Source organism: Sturnira hondurensis, unplaced genomic scaffold (assembly GCF_014824575.4).
Source record: "Sturnira hondurensis isolate 20B ecotype Veracruz unplaced genomic scaffold, ASM1482457v3 Scaffold0006496, whole genome shotgun sequence".
In the NCBI taxonomy this organism is placed as follows: domain Eukaryota; kingdom Metazoa; phylum Chordata; class Mammalia; order Chiroptera; family Phyllostomidae; genus Sturnira; species Sturnira hondurensis.
Window position 1 is genome coordinate 6,960,572 of NW_028079127.1, and position 10,189 is coordinate 6,970,760.

At 34.9% G+C, this 10,189-nt stretch overlaps 1 protein-coding gene across 1 annotated transcript in view; it reads right to left on the minus strand.

Annotated features, from left to right (window-relative positions):
• GLIPR1L2 (GLIPR1 like 2) overlaps nt 1-8,416 on the minus strand; it is a 47,384-nt gene extending 38,968 nt beyond the window's left edge. The window contains exon 1 of the mRNA XM_037049915.1: nt 8,322-8,416. Within this exon, the coding sequence (XP_036905810.1) occupies nt 8,322-8,416 (95 nt within the window). The remainder of the gene's footprint in view (nt 1-8,321) is intronic.
• Between the last annotated feature and the right edge of the window lie 1,773 nt (nt 8,417-10,189).

The following is a 10,189-nucleotide window of genomic DNA, read 5'->3' on the forward strand; positions in this document are numbered from 1 at the left end:
TTCATAGAAACTGAGCAACAGTAACAATGAGAGAGAGAAACCACAAATCAAAAATCATAGGACTTACATAACTGTAACAAATAGAGTAGTTAAAAATAAAAGATATTTTCATTAAAACATGTATAAAACAGAAATTTGCTAATTTTGCCACCAAATCTTAATATCATATAACATTTAACGAAGTTCACCAGTAATTTAAAATGCACAAACACATACAACCCAGAACAAGATTATTTCGCAGAAAACTCCCATTCAAAACATAATCAGAATGTTTTACAAACTGTAACCAAAATATTAAAAGAGGTAATGCTTCCAACTGTCAGCTTTTTTTATGAGGCTATTTCAACCTTGAAGTCAAAATCTTAAGAGAAATGAGGAAGGAAAATTTCAGGCAAATGATGTATCTAAAATTAAAATGAAAACACTAAGTAATATATTAACAAGAATCTAACCACCTATAAAAGAAAACTTGTGACTAGTTTGGATTTGTTATGAGACTCAAAAATGAGTTTTAAGTTGAGGATTTCTAGGCCATAACTTTCAGTACCTATATGAAAATATAAATTGTGCTGTTTAAGTTGTATGTATTAAATATATGTATAACTTTTGCATGTCAATCATACCTTAATAAAGTTGTTTAAAAAATAAGAACAAAGGAAACAATTAAGTAAATGGAAACAGGAAACAGGATGTGATAAAAGATTTAAAAAAGTAAAAATCACCGTGTACAAAATCTCTTTACAAAAATTTGAAAATATTGCTGAATTGAACCAGTTTATTTCTAAAAATTGTATCTATTCAAGAGGAATTGAAAGTACAAGTAAATTAAAAAAATTAAAATTACAAAGTATTACTTCCAAGACAATTTCCAAAAAGAAAGAAGAAAGACAGAAATTCTTTGGTGTAGTTTACAATATTAAGACATTAAAGAAAAAAATTTGGAATCATTTCATGAGATGCAAAAAATAATCTGATAAAATTAAATACTCATTTAAGATGAAAGTTCAAAGCAAAATAAGGAAAAGAGAAACCTACCATAACCTGGTGGAACATCGTCCTTAAAGTCGGGAATAAGAGAATGGTGTCACTGACATTTCCTTATGTCCGATATCGCACTGGAAGATTCACTGACTACTAATGTTGGTAAAGTAAGTAACTGATATAAAGATTAGATGACTGAACAAACTTACATTTTTTATAGAGAGCATTAGAAAATCCAAGAAGATGAACAAACTATTAATAAAATAATTATGTAAGATTCTTGGATATCAGACTAACGTGAAAATAATTTATCTTTCTATAAATCAACAAAAATCAATTGGGAAATATAATTTTAAAATACCATTTTAATAGCAATAAATTCATGTTATTAAGGAATCTAATTTGATATGTAAGGCCTTTACTGAGGAAATTTCAAAACTTAACTGAAAAATGTTTAAAAACCCAGATAAACAATCTTCATTAATATAGTCAATGCTGTAAAGATGTTACTGTATTTTTTGGACTATTAGACACATTCCTCCCCCCCAAATTTGAGAGGAATAATGGTTGTTTTTTAAAAATATATATTTTATTGATTATGCCATTACAGTTGTCCTATATCCCCCCTTCATTCCCCTCCACCCTGCACACCCCCTCCCCTAACATTCCTCCCCTTTAGTTTATGTCCACGTGTCTCAAGTTCTTTAGATTCTATATTTCTCATACTATTCTTGCCCTCCCCCTGTCTATTTTCTACTTACTGTCTATGCTACTTATTTTCTGTATCTTCTCCCCACTTCCCCTCCTCCCACTCCCCTGTTGCTAACCCTCCATGTGTTCTTCATTTCTATGGTTCTGCTGCTGATCTAGCTGTCCTCTTAGTTTGCTTTTGTTTTAGGTGTGGTTGTTAATAACTGTGAGTTTGCTGTCCTTTCACTGTTCATATTTTTTCCTTTAACATTTCATATAATAAGTTCCTTTAGCATTTCATATTATAAGGGCTTGGTGATGATGAACTCCTTGAATTTGACCTTATCTGAGAAGCACTTTATCTGTCCTTCCATTCTAAATGAAAGCCTTGCTGGATAAAGCAATCTTGGATGTAGGTCCTTGCATTTCATGACTTGGAATACTTTTTGCCGGCCTCTTCTTGCATGTAAGGTCTCTTTTAAGAAATCCACTGACAGTCTGATGGGAACTCCTTTGTAGGTGACTGTCTCTTTATCTCTTGATGCTTCTAGGATTCTCTCCTTCATCTTAATCTTGGCTAATGTAATTATGATGTGCCTTGGTGTGTTCCTTCTTGGGTCCAACTTCCTTGGGACTCTCTGAGCTTCCTGGATTTCCTGGAAGTCTATTGCCTTTGCCAAATTGGGGTACTTCTCCTTTATTACTTGTTCAAATAAGTTTTCCACTTGCTCTTTCTCTTCCCCTTCTGGCACCCCTATAATTCGGATGTTGGAACGTTTAAAGATGTCCTGGAGGTTCCTAAGCCTCTCCTCATTTTTTAAAATTCTTGTTTCCTAGTATTTTTCTGTTTGGTCATTTTTTTCTTCCTTCTGGTCCACTCCCTTGATATGAGTCCCAGTTTCCTTTCCATCACTATTGGTTTTCTGTGCATTTCCCTTCATTTCAATCAGTTTAGCCTTCATTGGTTCCTCTAATTTGTGACTAAAATCAACCAATTCTGTGAGCATCCTGATCACCAGTGTTTTGAATTGTGCATCTGATAGGTTGGCTATTTCTTGGTCACTTAGAGTTATTGGCTCTGGGGCTTTGAGTTCTTCTTGAGCCATAATGTTTTAGTCTCTTTCTTGCCCGTTACATATGAGGGGTGGAGCCCTAGGTCTTTACCAGGGCAGGGCAACTCAGTCGCTGGGTTATGATGCTGTATGTGGGGGCGGGGTCAGAGAGGGGCAATGGCAGTCCCCTCTGCTGCTTTCGGCCATTGGAGCCTGCGTGGTCTGTCTCACTGCTCATTCCTTCACTGGTTTATCTGTGTACGAATGTGTGACCACAGTCAACCTGCTGCCTTATGCCTTCACTGGGTCTGCCCGTCACAACCCCACACCTGGGATTTTCCAACTGCTGCCCACCCTCCTGGGTCAGTCTGGCCGAGTTTTCCTGCGCAACCCCGCTCCACCAGCCGCTGGCTCCACCCCTCTTACCAGTCTAGCTGAATGGTTCGTTGTTGATGGACTTCTGTGTAGTTCAATTTTCTGTGTTTTGCCTGCATTTTTGTTACTAAAACTTTGTTGTCTTTAAACCTGGTTGTGCAAGGGGGCACAGTGTTTCTACCTATGCCTCCATCTTGGCTGGAAGTCTCAGAATAATGGTTGTTAATGCTGCTGTTGGGTTCTGTTTACATTTACATTGGAGAAATATTATGTTATTTATATTATTAAATATTTTACCACATTTCTTGCTTCAAAAATTTTTTTCCTAACTTCCTCCTCTAAAGCCTAGGTGCATCTTATGGTCCCCAAAATACAGTAATTCTTCTTAAATTTATTTTTAAATTAGATGTAATGCCAACCAAAATTTCAAGGTCTTCTGGGCAATTGATAAGCTTATCGTAACATTAATTTGTAAGAACAAAGGGCCAAGAATAGCCAAATAATTTCTGGAAAAGGAACAAGTTGGGAGAGGACCTGCCAGATCTCAGAGTTTATCATAGCCTTTGCAGCTTGTGCAGTAGAGAGTCAGATTTGTCTTCAATTGCAGTAAGAAGCAATTGAGAAATATTAAGAAAATATGGCATTTGATCTAATTTTCTTTGTGTAAACAATTTGGAATAGAATACAAACAGAAATAGGAATCTGTACTAGTTCAGAGAAAAATGACAGTGGCTTGGACACTGGGCAGGAAGGAAAAGTGAAAAAAAAAGTGCATCATTGTTATCTTGATATGTCTTTGACTAGAAAACAATAGTTTCCAGTTGCATTATGCAAAATGCATTATTGTATTATGAGACATAGTGCAATAAGTTTACTTGTTATTTATTTTTTATTCTCACCCTAGGAATTTTCTTTTTATTGCTTTTAGAGAGCAAGGGAGAGAAGTGAAGGGAGGAAAAAAGAGAGGGGGAGAGAGAAACATTGATTGGTTGCCATTCACATGTGCCCAGACCTGGGGACCAACCCCACCCCCAGGTACATGCCCTGACTCGGAGTCAAACCTTTAACCTTCTGGTTTGTGGGATAATGCCCAGCTAACTGAGCCACACTGGCCAATATGTTTATTTATTAATAAACATAAATATATTTACTTTTTAAATTGTTTTGAGGTAATCTGGAATTAGAGGCACCATACATCTTTAACTGAAGTATAACATGAATATAGAAATATGCATATGTCATGGGAAGTTTGATGAATTATCGCAAAGTGAACACACCTAGATAACCTTTTGGTATCCTCTTGTAATTACTAACTCCTATGTCCTCTAAAGGTAAGGTCAGGATGAGGAGCTTTCCTGACTCCACATGTAGATTTCTTTTGCCTGATTTTGAACTTTATGTAAGTGGAATCATTTGATATGCTATTATTTGGTGTCTTTCTTGTTTTGTTGCATCACAACTTTCTTTTTAACAATTTCTAAATCATCTATCCCCTTCACCGATTTGACTTTATCCTCAAAGGATTTATGCACTTATCCTTAAAACGTATCTTTGTTTTTGAGAACCAAAAGGCTGATGATAGAAGAGAAACATTCATTTTAAATCACAATTAATTTGGACATTAATTAATGTATTACTTCTGAGTGAGTCACTATTTTAATAATGATTAATAAGAGGAGGAGAATGGAGGCAAATGCTAATAAACATTTCAACTGGTGGTTGTTTGTCTAGTAGCAAATATATACCGTGTACCAGCAGACTCCACCAAATTTATGACTCACTTCTTTCTGTCCTTTAGCCTGAGAGGGAGAGCATTCAATTGCCCCACAATCATCTGAGTTTAAATATAATTTATCACAAATGACTTATACCATCATATAGCAGCAATCAAATCCTGTATACAACTTCTTTATAAACTTGAAAAGAGCTAAATGTTTGCCTTCTAAATAGAATGTTACAATTATTTCCCCCCTTTTTGCTTACTGCAGAGCTTGTTTTCGCAGGTTTCTCCTCCACACATAGAGCAGGGTGTTCCTTTTTTATAAGGGAGTGTCTTTATATAATTTCCTCTGTAAACAAAAAGAAACAGTGAGTAGCCAAACGGCTATTTATTACTCCAATTTTGTTCATTTGTTTATGTAAGTTTTTTGGTTGCTCATTAAATGATAAATTTTGAAAGGAAAATAACATTTGTCCCAATTTTATGTTTATTTCTTTTGTAAAAAGAAACTTTAAAATTGTTCTTTACGGCATATTCATAAAAGTAAGTTATATTCTTTTAAAAATATTTCTTTATTAATTTTCTTAAATTTATTTTTATTGTTTTTCACCTACAGTTGTCTATTTTCCCCATCTCCTACCCTCCTGGCCCACCCACCCCCTTCTCCCACCCTCAATCTCACCCCGCTTTGGCTTCGTCCATGGTCCCATACACATGTTCCTTGATGACTTTTCTCCTTCTTTCCCCTGTTATCTCCCTTGCCCCCTCCCCTCTGGTTACCATCCATTTGTTCTTTATTTCAATGTCTCTGTTCTATTTTGCTTGCTTGTTGGTTTTGTTGATCAGGTTCTGCTTATAAGTAAGGTCATATGGTATTTGTCTTTTACTGCCTGGTTTATTTCACTTAGCATACTGCTCTCCAGTTCCATCTGTTCTGTTGTGAAGAGTAGGAGCTCCTTCTTTTCTTCTGCTGCATAATATTCCATTGTGTAAATTTACCACAGTTTTTTGATCCATTTATTAACAGATGGGCATTTAGGTTGCTTCCAACACTTAGCTATTATAAATTGCACTTCTATAAATGTTGGGGTGCATAGATTCTTTTGAATTGGTGTTTCAGGGTTCTTAGGGTATAATCCCAGCAGTGGAATTGACAGGTCAAAAGGCAGTTCTATTTTTAGTTTTCTAAGGAAATCCCATATTGTTTTCTACAGTGGCTGTACCAGTCTGCTTTCCCACCAACAGTGTGGTATGGTTCCTTTTCTACACAACCTCTCCAACACTTGTTGTTTGTTGATTTGTTTATCACGGACATTCTGACTGGTATGAAGTGGTATCTCATTGTGATTTTAATCTGCGTCTCTCTAATGGCTAGTGATGCTGAAAATCTTTTCATATGTCTCTGGGCCCTCTGTATGTCTTCCTTGGAGAAATGTCTGTTGAGGTACTTTGCCTATTTCTTTTTTGTTTTTAAGATTTTATTTATTTATCTTTAGAGGGGAAGGGAAGGAGAGAGGAAGAGAAGTATCAATGTATGGTTGCCTCTTGTGCGTCCCCTGCTGGGAACTGGCCTGCAACCCAGGCATATGCCCTGACTGGGAATCGAACCGTGGTTGTTTGATTCATAGGCCTACGCTCAATCCACTGAGCTACATCAGCCAGGGATGCCCATTTCTTAAACTGGATTGTTTGTCTTCCTGGAGTGGAGTCATGTGAGTTCTTTATATATTTTTGAGATCAAACCCTTGTCTGAATTACCATTTGCAAATATATTTTCCTATATGGTTGGTTTCCTTTTCATTTTACTGATGTTTTCTTTAGCCATGCAGAAGTGTCTTATTTTGATGAATTCCCATTTGTTTATTTTTTCCTTTATGTTCTTTGCTCTAGGGGACATATCAATGAAAATATTACTGTGTGGGATATCTGAGATCTTCCTGCCCCTGTTCTCCTATGGGACTTTTATTGTTGTTGTGACTTATATTTAGGTATTTTTATTCACCTTGAGTTTATTTTTGTGTGTGGTAGTAGTTGGTGGTCATTTCATTTTTTTTTTTTGTATGTAGCTGTCCAGATCTCCCAACATCACTTGTTGAAGGGGCTATTTTTACTCCATTTTATGCTTCTGCTCACTTTGTCAAATATTAATTGGCCATAGAGACTTGGGTTGGTTTCTGGACTCTCTGTTGTGTTCCGTTGATCTGTGTGTATGTTCTTATACTAGTACCATACTGTTTTGATTACAGTACTTTTGTAATATAGCTTGATGTCAGGTATGGTCATCCCTTCTACTTTGCTCTTCTTTCTCAAAATTTCTGCAGCTATTGCAGGTTGTTTATGGTTCCACCTACATTTTTGAAATGTTTGTTTTATATCTGTGTCATTGGTATTTTAATAGGGATTGCATTGAATCTGCAAATTGCTTTGGAGAGTATGGGCACTTTGATGATGTTAATGCTTCCAGTCCATGTACGTGGTATACGTTTCCATTTGTTTGTGTCTTCCTTGGTTTCTTTCTTCAGTGTTGCGTAGTTTTCTGAGTACAGATCTTTTGCTCCCTTGGTTAGGTTTATTCCTAGGTACTTTATGTTTCTTGTTTCTCTAGGAAATGGAATTTTCCCCCCTGATTTCTGTTTCTAATATTTCATTGTTGTTGTAAAAACATGCCTTCAGTTTATGAATATCGACGTTGTATCCTCCTTATTAATTTTTTGAAAGAGAGAGAGGAAGTGAGGGGTTGCAAGAGACACACACGTCAATTTGTTTTTCATGTATTTATTCTTTGATTCTCTTATAGGCCCCGACCAGATATCCAACCTGCAACCTGGGCATGTCTGGATGACGCTCTAACCAACTGAACTGCTTGGCCAGCATGTTATATTCTTGAATATTCTGTAGAACACAAGTTAGCTGTGAACCCAGTAATTATGTATGTAACAGACACAGATTTTATTTTTGTTGTAAAACACAAAGACTATCTATCTCTTCATTTTGTAAATGAAATAAGTACAATTTAAATTGCAAATGGAAACACAATACCATAGTCCTTATGTAGTTCTGTTTGATGGTGTACCAAATAATGGCACCATTTGGTCCACCATCTGGCAGATATTATGCCTGCTTTTCAATAATATAAGCTGATACATTCTAACAAACTTGCTTTTTTTTTTTTGTCTCCCTGTCTGTGGCATAGTTTAAAAAGTGTTACTTAGGGTACACAAAACAAAACATTAATGACATTATCAGTATTCCATTAAAGAATAAGCCATGATTCATTTATCCATTCATCTGTTGATGGACATTTGGGCTGTTCCAGTTTTTTGCTGTTACAGGCAATACTACTATGCACCTTTGAATATTTATACGTCTTTTTATGGACATACACTTTCATGAATACATATCTAAGACTGGAATAAATAGATCATGTGGTTGGTACATATTTAAGTTTTTGAGGACTTGCCATACTGTTTTTACAAAACAGTTCTGACACTATATACGCTCACCAGCTGTGGCTGGGAATTCTGCTGCCTTCACGTCTTCCCGTGGATCTGGAGTGGCCAGTCTCCAGCCATTCGCATTGTTGTGCGGCAGTATTCATCGCGGCTTTCATTTGTATTGCCCTGAGTGATTAATGATGTGACGGTTTTTATCATTGCCTATTTGCCATCTGCGTATTTCCTTGATTAACTTTTTATCCATTTTTATTGTTTTAAGTATTTCTGATATAGAGTTGTGACAGTTCCTCCTATATTCAAGTATGGTAGTACAAATCTTCTATCTGATACATTTTGCAAAGACTTTATTCCAGTTTGTAGCTTATCTTTTTATTCTTTTACCATTGCCTTTGACTAGTTTTAATCTTTTTTTATGCCTCCATCTTGACGGGAAGCTGAATAGCTATAATTTTTAATTTTAATGTAATCCAACTTGTAAGCTTGTTTTTTATGGATCATGCTTTTGGTGTGATAGCTAAAATTTTTTGGCTGTTAAGGTCACAAAGTTTTCATCCATGTTTTCTTCCATGAGTTTTATAGTTTAGGTTTTACATTTAGGTCTAAGACCTGTTAAGTTATTTTTGTAGGTTGTATTTTGTGTAGATTCAAGTTTACTTTTGTTTTTTATAAGTGGATGACATATTGTTCCAGTAGCATTTGTTGAAAAAATCTGTTTTTCACTGCAAAAATAAACCCATGTATGGTTTTATAGGTCAATTTATTGAAAAATTACATCTTAACAATATTGAGTCTTTTATCCTATTAACTGTGTATATCTCTCTATTTATTTGTGTATGTGTTAATTTCTCTCATGAATATTATGTAATTTTCATTTTATAGGTCCTTCATATCTATTGCCAGATTTATCTGTAGATAATTTATAGTTTTTGATGCTATTATAAAGGGTATTATCATTTTATTTCAATTTATGATTGTTTGTTGCTAGGGTATGGACATGTAATTGCATTTTATATTTTGATCTTGTACCCTGAAAAATTTCTAAACTTACTAATTAGTTCTAGAAGAGTTTTCACAGATTCTCTCAGATTTTCTATATAGATCTATGGATCAGCAGTCAGCAAAGTCTGGTCGCTAAGCTAAACCTGGCTTGTGGTCTGTTTTTGTGGATTGTGAGCTAAGAATTGATTTTTTATGTTTTAAAGGGTTATTTAGAGCAACAAAAAACAAAAAGATAAATGTGTAATAGAATGCATGTGCTTTGGAAAGCCTAACACTTTTACTATCTGTACTTTACAGAAAAAGTACTGTCTGGTACTTTACAGAAAATTTTGTTTACTGTTTGGCATAACATCACATGCAGGTTTTTCAAAGATGCTCTTTATTAGTTTAAGAAGTTTCTTTCCTTCTATTTCTACTTGGCAGAGAACTTTTATTGGGAATAAATATTTGTCCTTTTCTAAGTCTAGTGAGATGATCTTTATTTCTAAGATGATTGATGTGGTTAATTACATAGGTTGATTTTAGATTGTCAGACCAGACCTACATTCCTGGGACAAACTCCATTTGGACAAGGTATATTGTGCTTTTACCATATTATCGGATTCAATTTTAAATTTTATTTAGAATCTATGTACCTATGTTCACAAGAGACACTTCTCTGTATTTATTTTTTCATTTTACTTCTTCTTTGTAGTTTGTGTCTTTTAAGGATTTGTTCACTTTATGCAAGTTGCCTGATTAACCGCATTATTATTTTTAATTGTCTTCTTTATCTCTGGTGACATTTTTTTCCTCTGAAATTCACATGATTTGAGGTTAACATAAACACTACAGGTTTACTACTAATGTTAGTATAGTAAAGCTCTTTCCATCCTTTTACTTTTAATGTATATGTGTCTTTATGTTTAAAGTATATT